Source organism: Plectropomus leopardus, chromosome 11 (genome assembly GCF_008729295.1).
Source record: "Plectropomus leopardus isolate mb chromosome 11, YSFRI_Pleo_2.0, whole genome shotgun sequence".
NCBI classification, from domain to species: Eukaryota; Metazoa; Chordata; class Actinopteri; order Perciformes; family Serranidae; genus Plectropomus; species Plectropomus leopardus.
Genome location: NC_056473.1, coordinates 9,937,805 through 9,965,296, shown reverse-complemented (window position 1 = coordinate 9,965,296; position 27,492 = coordinate 9,937,805). Strand labels below are relative to the sequence as shown.

General features: G+C 39.2%; 2 protein-coding genes and 1 long non-coding RNA gene across 4 annotated transcripts; 2 read left to right on the top strand and 1 right to left on the bottom strand.

Annotated features, from left to right (window-relative positions):
- Positions 1–19: 19 nt before the first annotated feature.
- LOC121950495 (periphilin-1) lies at positions 20–20,617 on the bottom strand. 2 transcript variants are annotated; one of them, XM_042496514.1, is made up of 10 exons: positions 20,468–20,617; positions 19,815–19,885; positions 18,832–18,899; positions 18,481–18,702; positions 17,952–18,013; positions 14,098–14,160; positions 13,262–13,437; positions 9,263–9,339; positions 7,963–8,100; positions 20–1,007 (listed from the first exon to the last, which is right to left on the bottom strand). In XM_042496514.1, coding segments are annotated over exons 2-10 (1,002 nt in total). In that variant the 5' UTR covers positions 19,816–19,885; positions 20,468–20,617; the 3' UTR covers positions 20–812. The 2 variants fall into 2 exon arrangements, with proteins under 2 accessions (XP_042352448.1, XP_042352449.1); XM_042496515.1 differs by having other exon boundaries at positions 19,819–19,885.
- Positions 17,429–18,393, top strand: LOC121950496. Its single transcript, XR_006106326.1, has 2 exons — positions 17,429–17,650; positions 17,782–18,393. It is a non-coding gene; the product is annotated as an uncharacterized LOC121950496 (long non-coding RNA).
- Positions 20,618–21,754: 1,137 nt separating the features above from the next.
- LOC121950287 (YY1-associated factor 2-like) lies at positions 21,755–26,393 on the top strand. The gene is made up of 4 exons (XM_042496230.1): positions 21,755–21,894; positions 22,199–22,324; positions 25,152–25,304; positions 25,443–26,393. The coding sequence occupies exons 1-4, from the start codon at positions 21,869–21,871 to the stop codon at positions 25,681–25,683; spliced, it is 546 nt and encodes a 181-aa protein (XP_042352164.1). The 5' UTR covers positions 21,755–21,868; the 3' UTR covers positions 25,684–26,393.
- The last annotated feature ends 1,099 nt before the right edge of the window (positions 26,394–27,492 follow it).

Genomic DNA, 27,492 nt, shown 5'->3' with positions numbered 1-27,492 from the left:
AAATGAGAGGAGACATCCCATGATTCAAGGCCTTAGCTTTATTTACAAAAGTTATACTAAAAATCTGAAAGATAATATTCACAAGCTGTTTCATTACAACTCAAAATAAGGCAAAAATGCACAATCTACACATAGAAAGTCATTCTTTTCTATGTAAAATCGCACTGCACTGAAAAACATCACATAAAGTTGGACCCTTTGATACTGGTTTGAGAACACTTGTGTGGCAGTTAGCATGAGTTGCGTTTCCTGTCTCATCTGCCAAAAATACAGATGCTAGAAGCATAATACACTTTACATCAATATAGACTCATTAAATGGCTGTGATATAAAAGTTTCATAATCTGATCCTGTCATTCTCTCTGCTGGTATTCTCATAAGTATGACTCAACAAAAAAACAAGCAATACAAAGCAAATATTTAATTATATCCAATATCCAACTCCTGTGTGATTGACTGAGCAAAATCATTTTTGACTACGTGGTTCATGGTAAAAATGTTGCTGCAGCAGGCTTTCCTTGAAACTGTATCTTGTGTATTTCACTTCACAATGTCCTTTGGTTTTACTCATAATACTATTAGTATTTCACTGTAACTGTGCAACCATTTAATTTAACGATTTAATATAGCACAGTCTTAAAATCCTGTTTATGTTTCAGCAAGTAAAAAAAATACTACCACTGGATATCCTGTCATTTGATGATAATTTGTGTGAATAATACAATAGATCACTGTTCCTATTATTTTATTAAAGAATAGAGTTAAAATAAAAATGATCAATAAGCGCATTTCAGTGCTTTGTGATCTGCATCTTACTCTGAAATGTCCGGCTGCTTTAATACCTCATCTAGCTCCTTTACAAAGTGCCTAAGTGAATCCAGGCAGCGGTCCTTTAACTCCAGCAGGTTCTTGTCCAGTGGAGCCTGCAGCAGATTATCCAAACTAGGTTCCTTGGCCACCAGCATCTTCACCACTGTGCGAAATGTCTCACAGTCCTGCCTGTAATGCTGTACATAAAACAATCATGTAGGGAATGTCAATATTCATACTGATACAATGAAGTATACAGTTTATAAAAACAAAGTCAAAGCTACAGATTGGTTTGTCTTTGAGGCACTCCAAAGTAAATTAAAGAATTATTCATACATTTGACTTAAAGCTTAAAAAAAAATGTGTTCTGCTTGTTTATCAACGTAAGGGTAATGTAATCCAGTTTTTTGGATTTTGGTGGTGTGGTTACCCTCGAATTTTAAGGTGGGTTTTATATATATATATATATATATATATATATATATATATATATATATATATATATTATTAATAGTGCCCTTTTCTAATCTAAAATACTGCCTTTTTTATGGTGTTGCCATTTCAAATATGATGCCTGCATTGGTCATAGGAGCATTAACTGACTTGTGCCAATTAGTACGCGCTTTCCATGTGTTCAGGCCTTAACTGTGCCTTTATTTGCAAGAGTCTCTGGTATAAAGTCTCTTCTACATATTTGGAAATCTTTGGCCAAATAACAAAACTGAATCTATTGGTATTTTATGCACACAGAATACCTAAATTTAAACAAAATAAAAAATAGAGAAAAACATTTCATTTTTTTAGAAACAAGTAAGCACCTCTATCTGACAACTCTTTGATTTCTACACTGGCTCTTGCATTGATGCCCAACTGTGAACTTAATGAACCCAGTTCTGGTAAACTGCTGTATTCCATGAAAACAGGTGTGTGAATGTGTGTATGCAAGCCCATTCAAGCGCGTGTTCGCCCATAACAAAAGGGACGTGAGGTGTCAGAGTGTGTTACTGGTGCTGCAGCATTCTTTCACACCACATTGTAACAAGCTCTCACATCCCTCTCAGATTTTACTGCTGACCCAAAACGGCTGTTAAGTCCTTTATTAGAGTCCCAGGTGCAAGCTCACAACATCTTTATCACCTGGAGAGAAAAAGGAGCTAAATGTGGGGCCCTTGCACCAGAGCCACATGAGATGTTTAGGGCTACAACCAGCAATGTCAAGGAGTGGTCTGAAACATCGGGGTGCTTCAGGGTTGAGTTAATGCAGCCCAGATCACCCCTCTCCTCAAATTAGAGTCACTGGAGCAGACAGAAGGCTTCTCTGTGGCTTTAAAAACAACCGCACTCTTGGCCACTACAAGTAAGAAATCAAATCCAATTACTGGTAAAGATTAGATACAGGTCTACTTACAAGATCAAGCTAATGTATGTGGTCACAGAGGTTATATTTAACCCCCTAAAACATACGGTATAATCTCTAGAAAATATCTTTTTTGTAATTTATAAATCAGCTGTAGGTAATGGCGTTATCAGATCGTAAATGGTTAATCTTTGCATCAATTCAAGGGAAGTGTCAAGAGATACGGCCTACTTCTAACCATTTTAGGAATGTGGGTCTTAGCTGTAGAACAAAAATTAGCTGACAGTATCTCATCAAACATTAACTGTCTGTTAAATGCAATAAAAAACAAGCCGTCAGCTTTGTTCGCTTTGAAAAGAAAAATGCTGCCTGTCGACTTTAATCAGCGTCCAGTCCTGAGCAGAATGTGAGGTTAACCGGTTAAACGGCTGTATTCCAGGGTTCTGTCAGTTATGGGGAAATTTAAAGCCACAACTGCTGTTACCCTGCCTAGATACACATTACATAATGTGTATGGAGGCTAACACATGATCCTGTATCCATCAATTTGTATGGCGATCACAAGAGCTTGTGTAAATTCCTTACATCACATATGTCACATGACTTAACTGGACTTGATGAGAATTTCATGAGGGTTTTGAGAGGGGAAAGTCTCTGTAATATATGATTTACTGAAATATGTGGCTGTCACTATTAAGAGAGAGAGAAAAGAAAAACAAATGTAGAGCAGTGAGTCCACAATATTTAAAGAAATTTGCCACAGTCAGTATCAAGATGATCTTTTCCATCAAAACCTGGGAGGGAGCTCAGCTTGGTGGTGCTTTGAACCATAGAAAAGGTCAAAGAAACAAAAATAAAGTGGCATTCAGCTTGGAACAATAAGGATGGAAACAATGCACCACATGGGAAACACTCACTGTGTTTACAGTGAAAAGAAAGGTCCCAAAGTAAAAGGCTAAGGGCCCTGACACACCATGGTGACAGCTGAGACACAGATAATGTGACACAGACAACGTGACACAGGCAATGTGACATTAGCGACGTGGAGTGACACAACAGTCGACCTTCACTGCCACTGAATCTTTGATGTCATTTAGTGCGTCTGGAAGAGGCTTGACACATAACAACAGTCGGCTGTTAATGTTGGGACCTCAATGAGCATCCGTTGCTGTTGTTTTCGCGGTGCATCCCGCACAGTTGGCACTAGTCTGCTTTTTGTGGGGGGTGGTTCAGCATGCTCATTCGCCCTCAGAGATGATGACGCCTGTCAGTAGATGAAATTACTCTGATTGGCAGTTCAGCTTAGTGCAAGAAGAGAAAATGAAGTGAGGAAAGCAAACAAAGACTTAAGTCAAGAGGGTGTGAGATAAAAAAAAAACTAAACAAAACAGTTAAATTAGGTTAAGATTATTATTTTCAGCCACTGAGCTCTTTAGCAGAAACGTTATTGTTTGTTATTGTCTGCGGGTGCATGCTTAATATCCGTTCTCTCAACATCAGGCTGGGTTGTGAATGTGCTAACTGGCTATCTAGCGCTCTGAATCAGTGCTTCTGGTCTTCCGGTTTCCCAATTCTGATGACAAATACATACAATCGCTGCCTGCTGCTTAGGAGAGTTATTTCCTCTCACGCAGGCGCAGAACGTACTTGGTAGTTGGCGGCTGGCTGTAGCCTTTACGGAAGCTTCTTTGGCCAGGACAGGCGACGTGAGACAACGCAACAGTTGGCCTTCGTTGCCACTAGATCTTTGATGTCAGTTTGATGTGTCTGGGCCTTAAAAAAAACGTGCATACCTGTTGGAGAGAGAAAACTCCCAGGTGCACAATTTTGTGTGTGTGCCAGACCAGGACCAAAGTAGGCCAAATAAGGTTACATGAAATTATGAAAATAACACATAAAACTTGGTAGGAGAAAATGAATGGTCTCTATTTTCTGCTCTACCTGCTAATTACAATGATGTCAAAAAGCTGCAACGCCTCCAGCCCCTTTATCACTTCAGTTCGCCTTCATGGCTTTAAAAAAAAAAAAAAAAGTTTTGTCTCTCTTCCCCAGATAATTCCCCTGCTGAACCAGCTGCAGCATGTTCAGAAAGCTGCTGCACACCTAACTGTTCACTCCTGCATCCCTAACCCACATTCTGTGGTACAGTACATGAAATTTTTATATGGTAAATTGTGTTAAATGTTACAGTAGGTTACACAGAGTATAAGCATAGTATATGACTGAATATTTTAGCAATACAGGTGATGATCATCGTATCAAAACATGCATCGTACACACACATGGAAGAAGGCAGGTCGGGTAAACTCCGACAGAAATATCCCAGACTGTGGGGGATGTTTGGACTCACGCTGATGATTTAATGTCTGCAGATCATGTCAAGCGAATTCGCGGCCCCACATAATGATAGTCTTCAGCCCCGACCACAAGGAAGTGAGAGACTCACGACACGTGTGGCCAGCTGAGCTCAGGGTCACTCACCAACACAGGTTTCCCTCTGACTAAACATGAGCTGTCCCCTCTCAGGCTATTCTCACTCTTTTTAAATAATCTTAATTTAAAAAGAGACAAACAAGACTTCTGAGATTTCAACACCACTACCTCTCAAGTGCAGAATTTCTTGTTAAATTCTCACTAATTGAGCATTATTTTGGAAAGGCAACGCTTCGTTCCAGGTTTGTAGATGTGAGAGGAAATGTAGGGCTAATTGAGACACTAACATGTGTTCCACAAACCAGCACCCCTCTAATCACTTAGGGTTAATTATGTTTGCCATCTTTCAAAACAAAACCTTCCTAAGCTTTTCCCAAGCTGCAGCCTTTGTTGACGGTGATTTCATTTTCACTCCATTATATTGCGAATACACAGTTTTAAACACTTAAAGCACTTGAGGAAAGGGTTGGAAAAAGCGTCCTTATAATGAACTATGAACCCAAATTAAGAGATTTCCCTTGATGGTCCTGGAGCTTAGAAGGCTGTGAGCTATCATGTGCGTACAGGCGCATGACTATGCATATAAAAATGTGTTTAAGATGAAAAGCATCTCTCAGGTTTGTTATAGTGCTGAACAACTGCAGTGTGACTTTGATCGGCTGGCTATTTTTGTAAAAGCTGCTCCCATGTTACTTGAACAAACAGGAAGGGTGCTTTTGACCTGAGCGTGCTCTGTGTGTTGTGAGAAAAGGTTGAAGGGAGGTTCTGCCTAAATTCCCCCCCTTGGAGTGGGAGCTGTGAGCTGATCTTTAAGCCTGATACTAAAGGGCCACACAGGACGGGCTGGAGCCCCAAGAAAAAAAAGCCACACAAGGGGCCTTAAGGAGGAGCCTTAAAAAGTGGGCCTTTGCCCAAATCGGATGTTTGTGGAGGTCCAAATTGTGAACATACTGACAGGAGTGTGTGCTGGGGTATCGGGGTGGGGGTTGGGAAGTGGGGGGGTTTGAGTGTGATTATACATAAGGCACTCACATGGACATTTAGTGAGGCTCTGTTCAAATGAGCACTGATGCAGGCAGGGGTCCTGCATAATAAGGGAAGTGGGGTAATGACTTAAGGGCTGGTACACATTAAGGGATATTAAAAGAGCCATTTTAATCACTCAAGCTGCAAACCGGACCTCTCGATGGAGGGGCCAATAGTTGAAATGGATATGTTTCATTTGCGCTGATTGAGATGATGAATGTACTTCTCTTAAAAATCACTGCCAGGCACTTAGCTTCATTCTGACGGGACATTTTCTATGTTCTATGTTGTTGTTGTTATTTTACATGCTCAAATTTGTCCTGTGGTCAGTCTCCCAAGAATGATAAAATGCTCCACTGGTCGTCTGTGGCATCAGAAGGTTTACTAACAAAAGCATGCTGGTCATTCCTCCTGTAATAAAATTTAACATTTTGAAACATCTTGACAAGCGGTGGAATAAACAGGGATGTTTACTGTGTCGCTGAATTTGTTTGAGGTTTCTGATTTCATTTATAACCCTGAAACACCCACAGAAAGAATGCATTACAGCAAGCTCTTGGCCCAAAAACAATGAGCTATGCTGGTGTGACAAATCCATTTCAGAGCGATCCGTCCCATGCTAACAGGGCTGTACACACAATATTAAGACCTTGCTGATCAGAGAAAAAGAGCCAGGAAAGACGATAAGATTAAGTATATTTTGCAGTGTGTAAATGACCTGCTGTGGATTGGAACTGTTCCATCAAACCAGGAGGTCCGAGATGCAGCTCTGCCCTCTACCTGATCTGCTCAGTTTGGCAATCCAGCGCAGCAGCGATGGATCAGTGTGTGTTTCACCGAGCCCGGGGCAGATGTTACAGTAAAGACACGGTAGAGGTTTCTGCCTCTCACCACGTCTGTAGAGGCAGTTGGAAATGGCAGGGTAAGCATGTGTGTGCTAATGCCAAGAGACGTACCACACTGTGGGTGGGCCGCCTGCATCCTGCAGGGCAATTCCTGCCCTGCTTTAACGGGAATAGATAAGTGGTACTGTAGTGCAGAGCGATGAAGGGGAGGGAAAAAAGTGCAACTCCAAATAGCAGGCCACAAGAGGCATCACAACCTGAGGTGCTAAGGACTTTTCTGCTGACTTATCCTCCTTCCCTCCACCAAAAAATGTGCCTCAATTTCTTAAATATTACGTGCAGCAAGCCGAGGCACATTTATACACCTTTGACGTCAACCACCTGACTCTCAGCCAAAATCGTAAAGCCAGTGTAAAACAGTTGTCTAGATACATGGCCCACCTGGGTAAAGCCCTCACACAGCGACGGGCAAACTCTCAGTGAGGTGAACTCATTAGGGGCCTCAGTTTTGGGGCTGCAATGTTTCAGCTGCAGCAAACACAACAGATTTCTTTATGTAAACCAAATAAACAAGGTGTTTCCATGTGTGTGTGTTGAAAGGGATAGTTTTGGTCTTTTGAAGTGAGATTATATGAGGTACTTATCCATAGTAAGTGTGTTACATACAGTAGATGTCAGTCAGCATGCGCCAGTTTGGAGAGGCAGGCAGGAGTACCGACACAAAAACTAAGCAATGTACTGCTGTGAATTTTATTTTTAAATACGCACTATATTTAAAATAATTTCACCTCTTTACTGTAAAATATCAGACAGCAATTTCTAACAGGGAAATGAAGGCAGACTCCATTGAGAAAAACAGTGACTTAACATCACTGAACATAGAAGTTGCTGGTTACTGCTGCCTCGATCAGTTTGTTTGTTTGTTTGTGTTTTTGTGTGACTTGGGGATTTAAAGGGCTTAGTTCGGATTCAACAATGTTTGTAGACCAGCAGGCCTCTTGTTCATCAAGGTAAAATTACTGAGAAAAACCTTTTTGTTGCTGCCACCCCTCTTTCCTGTCGGTATTCCTGCAACCTCTCTCAATACCTGCCCACTGACACACTGCCTGACCTGGATGTGTCTGCATATTTATTGTACTTCGCTTGTTTAAAGGCTTTTTGTAAAATGAGTTTCAGTATCCCAAAACAAAACAAAAATAATAAAGCAGATATGTAGTTCCTTTAATATAAAGAAACCTTCAAATAAAGCTAAAGTTGGTAATGGAAACTCACTCTCACTTCGTAGCAGATTTTTCCACTGTTTTAAGAAAATAAGATTTCAGAGCTCAGTAATAGCTGATGATGTCTGGTTGAAATGAAGCTCACTGTAGAATATCAGAGACCCAAAGTTACAATTTTAGAAAGGATCCAATCTAACAAAGACAAAGTTATATTACGGGGAGTCAATTGAATTAACACAAGTACGGTTGTTTCATGGAAAGATCTTACTACCTTCTCAATTTCCAGAGCCTTTGCCTTAATGGCCTCCGACCGGCGAGCCTTGAAGTCGTCCTCTGGTGTCAGCTTTGGCTCCATGCTGGCAGCCGCCACCTCCTCCTCCGTCTCCGCTACGGATGCAGGAGTTTTTTCCTGGTGGGCCAAAGGTTAGGGGTTAGAACTGAGGTCACCAGGTTTAGAAGCTGGTTCTGATTTCAAAGAGTTTCAAATAGAGATAACTCTGCTCTCTTACCAGTGTTGAGTTCTTGTTGTGGAACATGCCTCATTATGCATGCCATGTGTCAACAGTAAACAGCAAAGAGGTCCCATATACAGTACATCTCTTTGATTAAAGGAGCCTTACAGTCAAAGATCAAAGTAAAGGCCCACTGACACAAATAGATGCGGCAGTTATACTCACAGTTAAAGGAAACTTAACCTAAATGTGCACAAATTAAAGGACATATTCTTTTTTGTGTTATTTTAGTCTTTATGGTACCATAGTGGTGCTTTTGCCTGTATTGTATGTACTGTATATTTTACCTTTGTATGTTAAAGTTAAATCATCACTGCATAGCAGTTGGGGCCTTGTTGTCTTTAGGGAGGCGCAGGAAAAATTTCACTTCCTAAACAAAAACTGTTAACATTATGTGCAATTTTTGCCAACAAAGTGTGACCATAAATGAAGATTCTGGGGTAGAAAAATAAAACACATTCTGCAGTTCTATTAGACACGAATGAAGATAAACAAAATAAATGAATAAGACAAGAACAAAAGTCAACGCAAACTTGGATAAGAATCTTCACAAGCTATACTTTTTGAGGTTGGTTTAACAGGAACATTCATAGGGTTTCAGAGTTATTGACAAATACTGTTTTTACTGTAATCTATTTGAAGTTACTGTAACTTATTTAAATATAGGTCCCACTTTAGTGTTTTTACATTTTTACCTGCTTATGTGCACATTATGTATGCTTAAACCAAATCATGCCAAAGCCCCTCATTAGTCTAAGGTCATCCCTGTCTACATCAATCCTGAAGAAAGGGGAGAATACAAGATTACAAGAATTATGCAACAAACCCAATTTGTCTTTCTGGGAAGTAAATTTAGTCCAGAAAAGGTGTGGCTATGCTTAGGAAATGTGTAGTTTATTGCAGTATTGTAGAAGATTAGTCCAAGTAACATCTTTGCACAGCTCACATTACAAATTCACATGCTTCTGTGCTTCATTCTTATTTTACTGACTGAAACATTTTTTTGCAAGAACAACAGTATATGAGTTTGCCCTAAGATGGTGTTTTTTTATTTTTTACCTTTGAAGATGCAGAGCTTTGAGGAGCCTCCTCCACAGAGCTGCTGGGAGTGTGGCTCGTCTGCACACTGGGCTTATCTGTGGAGGAAGTATCATGACAGATGGGAATGGAAAGAACAGCGAGAAAACATCAGATAATGATGTCAAATACAGAGATATGACTAAGGGGGGACAACTACAAAAGGAGGTTGATCTAAATAATACATGAGGGCCACCACAGTATTATTTTAACTTATTTTGCTCTGTATAAAGTACCCCAGTCCTAAAAGAGGACCTAAAACCCAGAAATCTGTTAGTATTTCAGTACCCCGGGTTCTCTCTTCTTAAAGGGAGCATCTTGCTGGGTCAGTGGTCTGGGACGCATGCCACATTAACTGCAGCATCCCTGCTTTGAGATCTGGATAGAGACCACACATCCCTTAGCTCTTTCCACTGTGCTGTCTAATGACTGAAAAATACCATTTTTTTTAAATACCCTGGTTGACAATTACTTTCTACTGTGAGACATCAAACAATCACTCACTTGTCATCATGAACAATTGTGAAGCCGAAGTATTACGAGGCAGCTGAAAAGTATAAATCACTGTTTTCTTTAATACTCCCTTGCGGGATCCTCCCACACAATAGTGGTCGAGGAGTTCAGCTGTGCCTAAATTGAAATATTGTCCTCTGCTGGCTCCAATGTGTCTAGAAAAAACTAATATGACCAAGTTATTTGTTTTTACTGAAGGAATGTCCCACAGTGATTAGAGGGAGCCAAGGTATAACCTCCATCTTCATTTGTGTCCACAAAGCAGACCTTGCAGACACAGAACTGTGTCAAGGTCGGGGTATGCTTAAAACAAACTAGTTAATATGACATTTTTTGTATGTCCAAAGGCAAAGTGTTTGTAGCTGTTCCAAAAGGACAGTCTGTCCTTATTGGCATTCCACAGATGTGTTTCTCAGATTGTCAGTTTTGAGAAGTTACAAAAATTGTTGTATGCAGCCCCCCCTAATGATGCACACTTTTGTCTCTGCGACATCCACGACCATAGATGTCACCCCCTCATTCTCTGAGGACAACTGAAGACAGCTGAGCTAAGCCCGGCACTTCACACCCTCAGTGCCTTCCAGTAAGCTGTAAGAGAATCCTATTCTCCATAATTGGGGTAGGGGGGTTATAGGAGCCTGATCTCCTGAACTAGATTTTCTCAGCCATGTTTAAAGGTAACAGGGTTTCTAATTGGCTTCCTGACCATGAATGTATATGTATGTATGTGAGAGGCAAAGCCCACAGACAGGAAATGCGAGGCAAATTCACAGAGTGATGCATCCTTGTATTTAAAATAATTCGATACAAGGTTTTACTGAAACTGAAACATAAAGTAGCCCCAAAATGTCTAAACATGCGCCAATTAGCAGAACAAGACAACAACAGACTGTAAGACGAGTCCTTTCCCTCACAGCGTTCAAGGAGCTTCTCACTGCAGATTCCAGCAGTGTGAAAATAAAGTCGAGTGTTTATGGCTGTGTTTATGTGATTGTACTCATCATAGTGGATACTGAATTAAAGCATATGGTCAAAGCATTTGAGCCCTGCTACAATGTGCCATCATGTGTGTTATAGCAGGTTTAATGATCCCAGTTGCCATTATTTGACCATGATTGTCATTATCTGTAAATGTAAGATTGAAAGTATTTTATTTTAATGTGCTTTATTTTTGTCAAACATTAGTTTTCCACTGGGACTTGTGTTAATTTGTTGTTGAGTGCCCCTTAGCTCAGCCCCTGCAAGCTGGAGCAGGAAACCCCACTTGTCGCTGCCAGTCTGCTCTACACTATCCATGTGGTAAGCTGCATTTCTGATAAGCTTTCTTTAAATGCTTAAAACACATCGTTTTGTTGAGTTGTAAGATTTCACTTTGTCATGTCGCAATGTTAAAAAGCACTGCTTTATTCAATATCAAGTGTTTGGGTGCTGATATTGTTTTTCTGTGAAGTAGTTTGTCGTCTAACCACGTTGGGACTTACCAAAAATTTAATCTGTTTATCGACTTTTAGCTGACTGATTTCTTTCTGTATTTTAGCCTTTATTGTAGCTTATGTGACAATGGGGGTGCTGTGAGCTCTAATGTGATTCTGTTGTCATCAGTCTGCAGTATGTGTTCCCATGAATAAACAGCTGATGAAGCCGAAGAGACAAGATCTGTGCCCAGTTAATCACACAACGCAAGAGAGTGAGTACACAAACTGCTACATGCGTGTTTGTTGTGCATGCCCTGAAGAGGAACTTAGTTGTTTTTTTTTACTTTTTTACAACATGTAAGTATTTGGATGTTACAATAAGTAATTATGGCCAATCGTTTTGTTTTGTGTATTGTTACATCCCAATAGATTATACCTATGTAACCTGGTTTCTTAAGTGCATGTAAACACACTGCCTGGGTAACTACAAAAAAGGTGCAAGTCCAGCCCATATCATGTGTTTGGTTCTAAAGGCTTGATCATATCTAGTTTGAGATGCTCTCTAGGTGACATCCCACATTGTATGAGCCAGATTTTGTATATGGGGCTCAGATCTTCAGGGCCCAAAAGGTCTTCAACTGCTCCACTACTGTCAGTTTACTAGAACTTTATACCAGGCCTTACAAGTGGTAAGCCCATGTGGCAGAAGCCTGTTATATTGACCAAAATTTTGTAAAAAAGACACTGCACACAGCTTCTGTGCCTGTGTCATGTGCATGACTGACCCCAGTATACACATTCTATCACTAAAACCCCATTTTTGTGCTTTCTGCTGTGCCGGCCTAATTAGTATCCCAGATGGGGTGGAGTTGGGAGGTACAACTGTTTTCACACAGTTTTATTGCCTCTTCAAAGGGTGGTACGACATGGAGCTAAGCTTTCAGTGCATTAATATGTTTATGTGTCTAAGAAATCAAAGTTACTGCCCACACCTCTTTGCCTCAGACTAATAATATTGCTTATGTAAGATCTCTTTAAACAAGATTTTGTAAATCCATAAATTTCATTAGCTCAGCATTGTTAATTAAAGTTCTAAGGCCTGTAAAAGTCACATGAGAAAGCATGTGAAATGACGGACCCAGAGTAAGTTTGAAGACATCGTTAAGTTGGTGCATGAACTGCTCTCTCACTGAGGAAAAGGTCAGGCTCTGAATCTAAAGCCAAACCACATCAGTAAACCGAGAGTATCCTTTTTCCCAGCCTCGAAAGTGTGTGTGGTGTTAGTGTAATTAACATTTTAACGTGTTTCAGTGCACCCTGACCCTTCACATTACACACCACTTCTGAAAACAGATGCTTCACCTGGAATGGCTTAATACCTTTGTACTTTATAATTATACGTATGCCTCTGAGAAACGGGAAAATGACCTCTTTGTTGTCAATGTAGCCTATTATCTATCGAACAATTTCACCAGTAGGTCAATTTGGTTCGGGCAGTTCAGTTTGGTATGCTTTTTTTTGCATTTCCATTGTTAAAAGTGGTGGTTTGTACCTTAACTACCTTTGGAACCATTCCTATTGTTTTGGCCATCCCTTTGCTTTGGATACCTAACACACAGATTTTGTACTAAAAGGTTGAACGGTCCGTTAGAGAATCAACACTTTGACCTGTGGCTGGTTTAACCAATGTTAATACTGTGACAAGTTTTTCATACATTAGTAAACTTTAACTTTAAAATGAAACAAGATTTTGCAGCCTCTAGCAGCGGCTGTGGACTGAGAAAAAAAATGTAGTTCACTGAGCCGACTGCTAGCAAGTCGGAAAGTTTACTTGTTATGTTACTCAATGCATGAGATGACGATGTGAATCCATCAACACACCTTAAATTTCAAAACGACAAGTCTGACCACTCCACCTTTTTTAAAGATATTCCTGAGTAGGTTTTGTGAAGAAGCATGTTCAGACTCAATAATGTAGATTTGGTTACAATGCAAAATTGTAACTGTGGCTTTTTCAAAGCTGTTCAAGATCCACAAAAGTCTTAATACTTACACTTTTGCTGAGCCTGCTGGTAGTTGTGGCCTTTCTCCCTGTCTGGGGAGAAGGTCCTGTTGCTGCTGTTTGATGCCGAGCGGACAGGTACGGATGGTTGGGCCTCCCTCCTCGCAGGAGAGCGATCCCGCTTGATGACTATTGGCGGAGACCTCCTGTAGTCGTCACGGTCTTCTCTACCAAAACAAGCAACAATCAAGAAGTTCAGGAGTCTTGAGTGGTTTAGATCAATCATGTCTATACAGCTATTTATGCTCTTTTATCTGGACGGCTTGTAGAAAGAACACAGTTTTAAAAGTGTCCTGCACTGAAAATAAGGGATTTAATACTGGCCATGGGAATTGATATTACTTTCCTAAAATGTAATGATTGTATCTCTGCAAATATCTTTGGCATTCATCCTTTTGAGGAAGCTTCAGCTTTGCTTTTAGATTACATTAGATTATATTTCAAACATGTTAAAAAGATCTAAAAAGACAAAATATATTAGTCCTAAAACTAAACAAGAATAGTTAGCAAACATATTCAGTAAACAAAAGAAGTATTACATGTCTGAAAAGAAGTAGAAGGAAGTGAACACTCATCAGGTCCTACCCCCCTTTTTTAAAAAAATATTTTATCAATATAAATCATACATATTTCATCTTTCAGTGTTTACTGGGTTCAAAGTACAACACTAATTTTGTCAATTGAGATGTGAAGCCCACATCTTAAATCAAAAACTTGATACTTGATTTTGAGTCTTGCCTGTTGGCACTTTGTTAAATGTATATTAGATAGCTCTGCTGATGGCAGGGATGTGACGGCAGTGACGGGCCTCTCTGTCTGGCACTGACCTTATAGGAGGGCCTGACCCTCGACCTCTGCTGCGGTAATATGGACCACCTCTTCCGTTGTTCCTAAAAAACAAAAAAATACAGCCTTTTTAAATACAAACAAATCAATCACTGGCAGAGCTGCTCTGCAACTTGGCAACAACTTTTTGGAAAAAAAAAGTCCACGGAAAAAATATTATGAATAAATCAATGTAAAATTAACTTCTTTTTTTATCTTTAATGGTTTAAGAAGAAAAAATGTTTGTCAGTAAACTCTCTCGGATGGGTAATGGAAACAGAATAAAAAGAAGACAAAAACCACGAAGACTTAACTTCAGTCTCAGTGGGGCACTGATCAATTTGTGGAATTGAGGCAATCTTCTACTTTGGCACACGCAACCGTTGGCAGACAGTTGGACCAATTTTGGTCTTCTTTCACTACTATCTGTCTCCAATTGGAGGCAGAACCATGATTATGCCTAAATATGGAGCTGATGTCACAAAGCGCTGTCACCAAACATGTTCAACCATGTAGTGTAATAATTATCTTAACAGGCCTAGCACAAGTACTGAGACTTTACTGTTCACTGCTTGTTGTTTTTTAATGATTTTTTGGATTTAAAGCTTGTGTCTGAACAACAACCTTTAGGTTCAGAGGTATAAATGACCCAAAGGCACCTGGTTGTTATGACCTCTGCCTGAACTCAAGCAGCATCTCAAACAAAGAGCAGGTCTAACCTCAAACTTTTATGACTCGAGGTCTGTTTGAAGTAGCCAGGACTCAGCCTGCCAATTGCCAAACACTGAATTGCCATCCATGCAGTACAAAACTAACATCAAAAGGCCACAGACAGAGAAAGAACTGAACTTTATTTTGGGAAAACTAAAAAGCCTACAGGGAGTAAATCAAGCAGCTATCAGTCAGACACTTGCCAAAAAATGACATACATCTGAAAGGCCATGCCTCAGTGCAGAATCAGAGACATACTGCAGAAAGTATTCTCTTGCTACTGACTGCCACTGCACTAAAATATTACTGTGACAATGCAATATTTTGATGAGTCATGAAGCCTAAAAATAACTGTGAGTCCCAGGAGACACAACAGACTAAAATAACACCTGATAATATTGGCATCTTTATTCCTTTTGCTTTTTTTTTTATACCAAGTGAAAACAAGGCTGGCTTATATGAGGATAAAAATAATGAAATGGATGAATTTTTTAAAAGATAGTTTACAAAAACAAGTGTGTCACCAAGATGCCACTGCAGAACTTTATGACACTGATGCACCGCTCGTCTTAATCCCACATTCCTTAAACTTGAGGTTACAACGTTGGTGCAGAGTTTTCGACGTCGCCGCTGAAGTTACACTGTTAACCCTCATGATTATGCAATTTTTTGGGCTTACAGAACCTGGAGTGTCTGGAGTTTCTGTCTTGTGCTAGGATTTAGGATCATACGGACAGACCTCCTGCCTGGTTCTCTGGGAGATAGGAAGAGGTCAGAGGCAATCAGCTGCTTCTTAACAGGAGAAGCTGAAGCACAAACTCCCCCCATACCCAAATGCTGCTGTCCTGACAGAAAAGATGGAGCATTATTATGTGGGTGCCATTATAGGATGAGTTAGGCTTGTGACAGTTCTTCAAATCTGTCTTAAAATGATAGTCAGCCGCAAATGCCCGCTGTAATTGTTTCTGGTTGTTGTAATAATTTCCCTGTTAAACCTGGCCTTTAAAATATCACTTCCTAATGTGCTTCCAAAGTAAGTGATGGAGGTTTAAATCCACATTTCTGTTCTGAGCAAAAATAAGTGATTTTGATCTTTATATATCTATATAAATGTAAATTTCATGCAGAAAGGACCAAAAAAGACACAAGGCATACGCTGCTCAGAATATCTGAGAACTGTGTGGGTGTTTGACTGAAGAGGGAGTGGTCCAGCTGTTTTTCCTCTCAGGGTGGGGTAAGGGGTGGGGGTGGGGTTGTTTGGCTGAGTGAGTAGACACTAGTGCCCTTTGTCCCCCTCTCCAGCCCGGTATGACTCCTGGAAAGGGGAGCCTGGGCCCGTAAACTGTTGGTATGTTGAAGAGTGTGTGTTGATGTAGGACTTATAACTGCTGGACTTAGCTGCTCCATGAGGGGTTAAAGCTCTTCAGCTTACCTTAAGAGCAGTGTGGTCACAGATAATTGAAAAATGCTTTCTAAATATATTTTCAAAAGCTTTATGTTTCTTTCATGGCATTTGCCAAAGCAACAATTTAAAAAAAAAAAAAAAAAAATAAAAAAAAAAAAAAAAAAAAAAAAATTATATATATATATATATATATATATATATATATATATATATATATATATATATATATATATATATATATAGATGCTATCTTCCTTTTTTCTCCTATAGGCTGGAATGCAGGAGTATAGAATTTTACATTTTAAACTCAGCTTGCTTAATCCATTACATTCAAAGAAAGTCACAAACTATGTTCTATCAAGCTATTTTTCTTCACCTTTCAAAAGACTGAACTCTGCCTCCACCTTGTGGGCAGTTTTATGCATTACACAAAGAATTCAGTGAAGAAAGAGACTGAAATCATCACTGTAGTAAAAATTCTTTTTTTGCTTTATTTTTTTGTGTTCCAATACCCATACTACTATACTATATAGTATACCAGAAAAAGACTGAGTATATCTCAATGCATACTATGTCAGACGCAGTATGCCAAAAATACCAGGATGTTCTACTGCATCTGGTGGATTTTGTAGTGTGCAAGTTGCATGCTTTTCTGGCTATTCTGACCCGCAATTCTCTGTGCAGCCGGAGATACTAACATCGACTGGGCTGCAAACAGATAACAGATGATGACAGCTGACAGAAGTGGCAGTGACGGTTAACAGCGCATTAAAGTGACCGATGACCAGTCCAATAGCAGTATAATTTTCTCATAAATTAATTGTTTAAGTGTACAAAATAATCATAGTGATTACCCACAAAGAAAAAAAAATAACAAAAAGTGATAAAGAAATACATATCGAGGATGATTTTAGTAACATAAAATGTTTGAATCCAAAATGTATACAGTTATAACTGAAGGGTAAAACTACATGCATTGCCAAGTAACAACAGCAGAGCTCAGCAAATGGTGTTTTCTTTGATCTCCATGGTGATGGATATTTGAGTTAGAAGTTTTTAATTTTTAAAATTTTCTTTATTGACTACAAGATCATTACAAAAATGCATACAAGTTGTTGTGAAGATATAGTATTTCCTGGCTGTGTGCAAACCACATGCAACAGTACATACTATTTTAGTGCAGCAATGGTACTGATTAAAAATAAAAATAATGAGTATGTGATTTGGAATGCACCCTTTGGCACTTCTTCTCCTCACTTATCTCACTTCCTTTACCTCACTTCCTTTCCTCCCCTTTCCTCAGCACTGTTCGGTTCCTTTCACTCTTTGTTCACTGCTCATTATTCATTGCTTATTGGTACCACCTGTTCACTCCCTATTTAAGCCCTGCACACCTTTCACTCACTCTTTCCTGATGGTCACATGGGGCGGCGGTGCTGGTAAGCAGAGTTTCTGTCTCTTTATTTTATTCTGTGCATGATTATTTTAATCCTGAGAACATTATTTATCCTAAATACAATAGACAGTTGGCAAACTTGACTTAAGTTCTATTTTTTTGTATCTCTTTCAGATTTACAACCCCAAGTGTTTTCTCCCCCTTTGTGTTTATTTGCAGTTTGACTTTGGGAAATAAACCATTCTCATGGCTGATACTTCCTGACTGATGCTCATGATGGTACACTTTCTTCTTCTGAACCTCCTTAACAAACACAAATTAACAGAACAATGAGTATTAATTACCTTGAGACCAACTGATGCCTCAAATCATCTCGTCCATAAGACTGTTGGGAGTACGGGCCGTCCTAGAAAAGGGGGGAAAAAAAAGCAATTACAAAAACCTTAAGGTTCCCTGTGGAGTTTCATTGTTTTGCCTTGTTTGTCTTCTGAGTGCAATGTACACGCATTTCAGAACCGGCGACACATGCAAATGGTTCCACTGATCAACACGTGTTAATGTGCAAAGATGATATGCTGCAACACACCAGCAAAGACAATGAAGTTTGTGAAGTAAAAAGTTTTAACTGGAAAATCTTACAAATTATTGATGGAAACAACAAAAGCTCCCATGAACCCACTTTAATGTATTTGCTATTCTGTTTTTGACATTTAGTTTGGAGTCAAACATTAGGATATTGTTCCTTGTTCTGACTTAATCATCTAAAAATTAAAAAATAAACCTACACTTAGAGCCTCTTTTCACTTTTTTTCAAACCTGAGTTACAGTAACTTGATTTTAGTTTATAAAGTGTGCATGCCAAGCTTGTCTTACATGTCGTGGCGGTGAGTTATTTCTGCGGAAATTGCCAAAGTTATCGTCATAGTATCGGCGATCATAGGCCCGGTAACTGTCTTCTCCGTGAGATTCTCCTGCTTCCTGGTAATGTCGAGGATCACCGTACCACTGGTCATCATAAGCTCTGTCATATTCCAAAAGTGGCCGAGGCATACGACTCCTCTTCTCAACAATATTAACAACTCGATGGCCTGTCACCTGAAATTAAACATAAGTTTATTTACATGAAACAGCTGTTCTTTAAAAAAGATTAAATTTGTAGGTGTTTGGAACTTCCCCCTATTTCAAGTCTAATATTTAGGCAATGCAAAACAATGTCCTCCTTACCTCCCTTGAATCCGGGAAGCACTCTTCATATGCCTCTCTGATTGATCTTGAACCACGTCTGTATGCCACTGCAAAGAAACACAGTGAGTTTGACTATTAGTTGAACAATGAGTTCAAAGTAAAGCTGTGAAGATTGTTGTTTGTTTAATGAATATGTGATGAAAATATGCTGTGCCCATCACAGAATCATTTATCGAAAAGCATGTTAAATAGTCATATTTAGTATGCACATTTGAAACTTTTTAAATCATTGCATATTATACTGATTGGTCAAGGTTCCAGCTACCCTGTTATTTTCAGTGGGTCTTTTTCCAGACTAAAAGCTCATTGAAAACCGGTCTCTCAGGAGATTTAGTGGGAAAATCCCTTTTCACCAAACCAGAGGAAATAATGAAGGAGCAGGAGTCTGCAGAGACGGATGATAATGAATGCATTCTCCCCAAAATTTTCTGTGTCAAGAAACTGGAAATACAAACAGGGCAAAGCACCACAATGTCGTATAGGCTTTATTAACTTGCTGAGCATGTGAAGTAAAAATTTCAGCCTGCTGGAGACCAGACCAGCTCCCCTAAAAAAAAAAAAAAAAAGTCCAGTGTATCTGCCCTTCCCAAATCTGCTTTACATACATATAAAGCATGCGTGAGCTCTCTCCTGGTTTAGATCATGTTTGCATACAAAATAAGACCTTTCAGGAGAGGGGGGTTTCAGTATGAAATATGTATTTAAAACAATGTTTATTTTTTGTTTTAATGAGTAATTATAAATCTTAGATTCAAAATTAAATTTGCGTGTCATTGCTTATTTTTTTGGATAAACATGATTTATTGCTGGCTGCCTTGGGTCACCTTAGCAGCTGGGTCCCTGTCAGCTTTCCCCTTTTTCATACCTTATAGGCAGACCCAAAACAGACCGGTTATAGGTTGAAGTCTGGGTAAAATACTAATTACATTTTCATACTTGTAAAACCAAGTACTGGTACTCACTCACTGTGGAAGGAATGGTTTTGGTCCCCTGCCTGATATGCTCAAGATGTGTCAGTTGAGACAGATGAACCCTGAAGAGGAAAAGGTTTAACTTTATCTGACTCTTAGCATATTAACATTTACACATCCACACACACAGAAAACAGAGCCTTGTCACACTCTCACTCACACACACACACACACACACAAGCTGACCTTGACTTCTCCACTCATAACTCCAACAGACAGTATCTCTGCCATTATTTTTATGCATTCACATATTCCTACATGTCTGATATGCCAGTCCAAGGTAATTGTTTAGGCCACTATTCAAAATATGAAAATGTATTTTAAAAAAATCAGTAATGGGTCCCCTACCACACTCACACTTGTGAACAGTGAGTTCTTGTCATAAATGGTGCCTTCTGCAGGGACACTGCTGCACCACTTTTCCTTTAAACTAACAATCATAAATACCAGATTTTCTTATGACCGATAGTGATTGTGAGGGACTGATAAGAGAAACACGGACTTTGCGTTGTGCTGAAATATATGAAGGTATTACAACTGACTTGACAAAGCAGCGCGGTGATGACACTGTTATTAGCAAACCTAGCGAAATAGCATCACAGCACAAGAGGAAGTCGTAAAAAAAACAAAAACAAAACACTCACCAAATAATGATTTTAATACTTCTGATCACAAAGTGCGTTTTGCATACTTCCCCTTTCGCTACAGGACAAGTAGACTTAAATCCAAGTTACACATCAGTCTCTTCTTCTCTTCTCTTCGTGTTCATCTGCAGGGAGGGAAACCAAAACAACCGAAACTACAACAGCATCACCTTTTCCTGTTTGCTGTTCTTCGCTGAACATTATACTTCCGGAGCAGAGTGCGCTGCCGCCCCTGGCGGCGACTGATAGGAACGTGCAAACTTTCTCCTGTTGGCCAACAGCGGAAGATCTTTTACTTCACTAAAAGTAGCAATACCATAGATAAACGCATTAAAATTTAAGTATCCAAAGTGAAAGCACTCATTGCATATCCATCTTCACTTTTTGCACACTTATTTGCACTTTTTTTATTGCTATTTTTTAATCTTTTTGTTTGGTTATTCTCTGTACATACTGTACATATCTTTATCATTATCATTTGTAGTTTATTTTATTTTATTCTATTCTGTTTTATTCTATGTCAAGTGCCTTCATTTCTATGTATATTTGCTTGCTCGTTTGCTGCTGTAACAAAACTATTTCCTTCACAGGATTAATAAAGTATTTCTATTCTATTCTATTCTATTCTAGATTACAATATGGCCTCTTTCACTGTTATATTTTATATTATAATCATAATATAGTGCATGTTATAATGTAGGCAGCATTGTAATGTTGTAGCTAGGCTATTTTGTTTTTCATACCTCAGAGTGTAGTTGTCCATATCAAAGATAGTTTAACAGTGACATATTTATGTGATGTGACAGTTCAGTTTCTGTGTGTGTGTGGTTGTTGGTTGAACCAGTGAGTAGTTTCACATGATGTTCAATATCTGTCGGAAAAGCAACAATATCAGGTTGTTTTATTACTAAACTTGCATTTATGTGTGATTTACTTTGCTTAAATCATTGCCAAACTAATTATTAAAAGTAGTTTGTCCTCTTTTCTTGGGTAATTGAGGAGGCCAAACACCACCAAATAATGTAAAGTCTTATATGGTCCATAATGAATCTGCAAATGCCCTTCCATAATTTCTTGGTGTGAAACAAAGCCAAAAAGATGTACAACAGTTTCAGTGTTCATCACAAAGAGCACTGCTTGTCTATATGTCTTTTTTATATATATTTCTGCGTGTAGTGATTTGCAGGGACCGTGCCGTAAAATCTACAAAGCGCCTTTCATCACTGTTGTGTCACATTTATTGCTGCCTCTGTTGTGATTACATTAAAGGTGATTGGGTGAACCCGTGTCACGTGACCGTCCTTCGACAGGAGTTTCCACGACAGCTGAGTAGCAGCTAAATGCGTCTTTTCACCTGTAACATAGACCCTTTTTAACACCAGTGACTCCAAGTTTCGTAGCATGGCAGACAAGAAGAGCCCTACAAGGTAAAAGTGTCGCTCGTGTCTCTGCGTGAAGACTTTATCGGGCCGTGTGAGGACAGAAAGCTCGGTGAATGGATGGAGCTGTGTTAAGTGCTCATGGCGGCTGGCTGTTAATATGGGGCAACTGCCTGTGTGAAACTGAAAGCTCTCCTCTCCGCTATGACTCACTCATGAGCAGAAAACAACTTTAGAGTCGTGTCAGTTTTGCCTTTCCGGTTACCGTTACCAGACAGGGCTATTTGTAAATGACCGCGCTCGTTGAAAATGTGGCGTTATCACAGTGTTTATGTTTTGTTTTTGTCTGAAGGCCAAAGCGGCAGCCGAAGCCCTCCGCCGACGATGGGTACTGGGACTGTAGCGTGTGCACGTTCAAGAACACCGCGGAGGCGTTCAAGTGCATGATGTGTGATGTCAGGAAGGGGACGTCCACTCGGTGAGAACAACTGTTCATTTTTTACACATCAAAGCACTGCACAACTATTTTAATAGCATGGTAAAAAAAAAAAGTACACCCAGCTGCAGTTGTGTAAGGTGCACCTATCTATTACAACATCCCTGCAAAGAGTTATCTTCATATTAATGTCCAGTTAATGTGTTAATGTTGAAAAGGTTTTAGGTGTTGTTGATTCAACTTAATTGACCTTTTTTTTAGAGTGTAAAGCTAGAACGTGGTAGGAGTGCTATGCAGATTATCAATGTTGATTATTCTTGTAGTGTTTGTGTTAGTACCAGCCATGAAGAAGATGTGTATTTCAATCTGTGGAATGAGTTGGATGAGGAACTCAGGCGATTCAACATTTCTTGTTTCAACATGCACAAAAATATTATTTTGCAAAGGTAAAAGAATGAGGAAGGACTTTAATCACAGTCATGTCTGTCTGACACAGTATGACTGGCGTTGTGCACACATTTCAAATTACTGTTTATTAACTGTATATTGTAGGGGTCGGCTGATATTGGTTTTTCAGAGCCGATGACGATTATTAGTAATGGGACGAATAACTGATATTTGAACCCCACATGCATTTACAATAAAAATGAAAATTTTTCAGTTGAAATTTAGAATTTGGATTATAACAAAACTCCAACAAAAAACTTTGTTTAAATGCCTAATGTTTAATCCAAACTGAAACTTTCAACATCATATACAGCAAGTTCCCTGCAACTTTTTTTGAAATAAAGTTCAGTGAAAATTTAAATAAGACATGAATTACTAAAAATAGCTCACTGAGGTTTTACGAAGTAAAAGTTCCTCCCATGCTGACACTTTCTTTGCATGTACTGCAGACTGCCCTCCGTGGTGTCGGCTGGGTGTAAAAGACACACTTTTTCATGAATTATTTGAATTTGCGGTCATTAAAGTAAAACAGTGATACAGATAATCAGCAAAACCCCAATAATTGGCCAGGCTGATAATTTTTTCGACCTCTGGTATATTGTGTGTATGGTTGTGTGCAGGTGCATGCATGTATGTATGTACGCATATTATGTTCAATATAGATTAATATGCATGTATGTATAGGCCGTACATGTAAATTTGGTGTGTGTGTGTGTGTATGTACATGTATGCATATTTGTATGTATACGGATATGTGTGTGTATGTATGAGTCTGTGTGTAAATATGTAAGTGTATGTGTATATGTTAGACATGAAATTCACAAATTAATTAAGTGATAAGCTTAAAAGGGGTTGTTATATTAATAAGTTTATACTTCCTCCTACTCCTTTCTAAACATGTAAGATGCAATTTCTCATTGCTTATTGAATCTATTCATTGAGTATAAGTTATCATCTACTTTTGTTCTTGCCATTTTGTTTTATTTTCAATCTTTTCTATTAGTTTGTTTTGCATGTTTAAAATAATTATCTATATCTATGCCATGAAAAATGTCATAAAACGATCCTATAAACATCATGGCACAGTGCACTTTGCCCTTGCGGCCCTGAATCAAAGGCTCCCTAAAAGTTCAGTCATCAAACCTTTCAGACCCTCTGATCTAAGATTCTTGTGTCAAAATTCTCTAAAATGATACTAACTTTTCCTCCTAAACCCCCTCTCAGATTGGGTCGCAGAAGGTGTAGATTGAAAATGCTGCAATAATTTCTCCCGTCCAAAGTTACTGTTACTTTTAGTGTGAAATCCCCTCTTTATATCATTGTGCCTCCACTGCAGCACATTTAAAAGCCGTGACACACCAAGCTGACGTCAGAGAACTAGCAGCGAAGAAAGCCCCCTGCTGCATCGCCATCATGTCACCGTGTCAACTGCCAGCCAGCACCAACGTTCTGTGCCGGCATGAGAGGAGATACGTCTCCATACCAGCAGGCAGCGGTCGTCTGTAATTATCATTCAGAGAGGGAAACCGGAGGACCGTCATGACACTAGTTACCCAGTTAGCACATTAACAACACACCCTAATGTTGACAGAATAAAGCCTATTTATCGCGCACCCATGAACAGCAACACAAGCCACCACAAAACTTTTCTTCGTCTTAACTTCAGAATCAGCAGGAAAAGTGGATCAGGTCCAACGGTGCAAGACACACTGCAGCGACAAGGGGCGTGGATGTTTGCCGTCAGCCCAGTGTGGGCAGACAGCCAGCTGTCAGCTTGGTGTGTCAGGGCCATAAGCAATACAGTCGGGAGTAACAGTAAGAGGGCTTTTAAAGGTTCAGTGTGTAGGATTTAGTGCCATCTAGCAGAGAGGTTTCAGAGAGCTAAAACTTCTGCCATGTGCAAAGTGTGTAGCAGAATTATGGTGGCCAGTGTGAAACGAAGAATGGCCCTATTTAGATCCAGTGTTTGTTTGTCTGCTCTGGACTACTGTAGAAAAACATGGACATTGTGGAGAAGGACCCAACCTGTATGTAGATATATAATCACTCATTCTGATATTACAATAATACAACCTTTCTTATTTCCAGGTGATTATATTCTAATGAAAACATAGTTCTGAATATTATATTCCATCTCTGCTGATAGATACCCCTAAATCATACACACTGGACCTTTAAGAGTGCAACTCTGAAACGTCCACTTGACTTGAAGTCAGACTACTGAAGCGTCATGTTAACTTCAAATGACCTTTGACTTTTTAATCAAAGGTTCCGTTTTAAATAATTGTTGTAAGCCCCATGTTCCTCCTGGTCATACTGAATAGTTACACGTTGAGCTGCAAACCACATCCTCAGTCTACTTGCAGGTCCAATGATATAAATACAACTATAAATCCAATAACTGTTTTTTTGTCTCTTCCAGAAAACCACGACCCGTTTCTCAGCTGGTCGCACAACAAGCAAATCAGCAGTTTGCACCCCCTACACTCCCTAAAAAGGAGAAAAAAGAAAAATCAGAGAAGGACAAGAGTGATAAAGAGCCGACACTGAAAAAGAAAAGCCATAAAAAGACGAGGTAATGAATTCATGTTTTCAAAGGACTCATCATACTCAGCGGTCTTTGATCTTGTCGCTGGGCTTTGTTACCACTGAATATTCAGTATCCTCCGAGCAGTTATGAAAATCTGTTTGTGTTTCTCCGCCTCCTCACCAGGCCCAGGTTAAAAAACATAGACAGGAGCAGCGCCCAGCACCTAGAGGTCACAGTTGGAGACCTGACTGTAATAATCACAGACTTTAAGGAGAAAGCCAAACCCACGTCCACTTCAACAAGTGCTGCCTCAGCAGATCAACACAGTCAAAGCGGCTCAAGCTCTGATAACACTGAACGAGGGCTCTCCAGATGCTCTTCGCCCCACAGGGAAGGCTCGCCGGTCAACGGAGAGACTCACTAACCTTCACAATCCCAGTCAGCACAACCCATTCTTCTGCACTCTCAGCAACCTCAACCAGAGATTAAACTTCAACATGCACGTTTTTTTTTTTTTTTTTTAAATAATACTATAAATGCCAATATGATAGCATTCACTTCCTTTGGGGCTGTACTTTTCACTGCCTTCTTATGATGATATACAATTCAGGAGTCAGGACGTACGCTCAAAGAACTGATGCAGTGAAATCTGTCATGATCAGCTGAAAAAAGGAACCGTAGCATTACATCCTGGATGTCAGTGGAACTGTGCATTGTGTTGTGGTGACGTGTGTTGTAACACCTCAGTGTTATGTCACATCACACTGGGCTGGTCACTGCTGCACTGAATAAATGACACATTATGAAAGAAAATATGAAGACGTCATCTCAGAATTGTAGTTTATCCTTGAATTTTGTTATCGTTGTTTGCACTTAATGGCATCCTGCGTTCATAATAACATGTTGTTAGCATTATTTCCACTTTGTCGTTATCAGTAAATCATAACAATGTTGGTTACTGGCTTTCATTTTATGCCATTGGATGCAATTTTTTTTTTTACTGTCTAACGTGAGTAAAAATATTGAATAATTATTCTAAGTATGCTTCTCCTTCACTTGGTAGAGTTAAGCATGATTTAATCTATAGAATGGTTTATATTGTAAAATAATGCTAAATAAAATAAGTTGTAGATACTTGGATATGGTTTTAATTTTTCATTTGTTTAGTTATAAAAGTAGTTTTACTGTAACTTAACTATTCTTTCCCATGAGTTGCTTTAGCATTAGTTGTTGGACTGTATTGTTGAAATTTTAACCTTTTTTTTTCACACAGACCGACACATTCCATAAATGCAGGCAATGAAAAGCCAATAAAATAGGTATTTACGTGGCCAGTTCAGGTCAATCAATGAGTTGCACACAGCTCACTGTCCTGTCTCAACCCTCATCATGTTCCTTTTACTTGTAGTTTGGTGGGGGAAATCGTACTAATATTTAAGAATTTCCACCTGCTATTTTAAGTCGCTGTATTTTATATATTTTAGAGCAAAGTTTTGCACTTTTTACACCTCAACATTATTTGAAAGCCAGGCACTCTACATATTATGATTTTGCAATGAAAATGTGATTCCTTCAAAAGGATGATGCATTGTTTCAAACAGTCCAGCAGCTACAAGATTTAAACTTCTGTTTACACATAGGTAGTATACTCAGGTAATACTATGACTTTTGATACTTAAGTATAGCTTGCTGCTACTACCTCCGTACTTTTACTCCGTAATGAGTGTCCAGTTGCTGTATTTATCATGCATACTACTTTAACAATCCTCATTTTTAACTACCACATGGCAAGAAAAAGGGGAATTGGACTGAATCACTTTGGCAACCATCTACAACCATGTTTTACCTTGTATTTCCACTCTGTTTGGCTTATTATTAATGATGTACTTATACACCTTAGCTTTGAGTCATTGGTAGCATAGGTGTAGATGTTTTGGGGGTTGCAAGGGGCATGTCGACCATCTCAATATTTATAAAAAGCATGTTTGTCTCTAAATAAGAATATGAAAGTAGCAGATGAAGTTCATTTTTTGACAAAATTAAAGACATTTGCATTATGAATTGATGCAGCAAAGGAACAAATTGGTGCATAAAAAATCATGAGAATGCAGTAAATTAAGTGTTTGATGCTAATTTTTTTCTAGCAAAGAACCCCTCAACCCCCTTGATCCACATGTGCCCCCCCCCCCCCCTAACGTTAAAAATCAAACCTACGCCCTTGCAGCTACCTGTT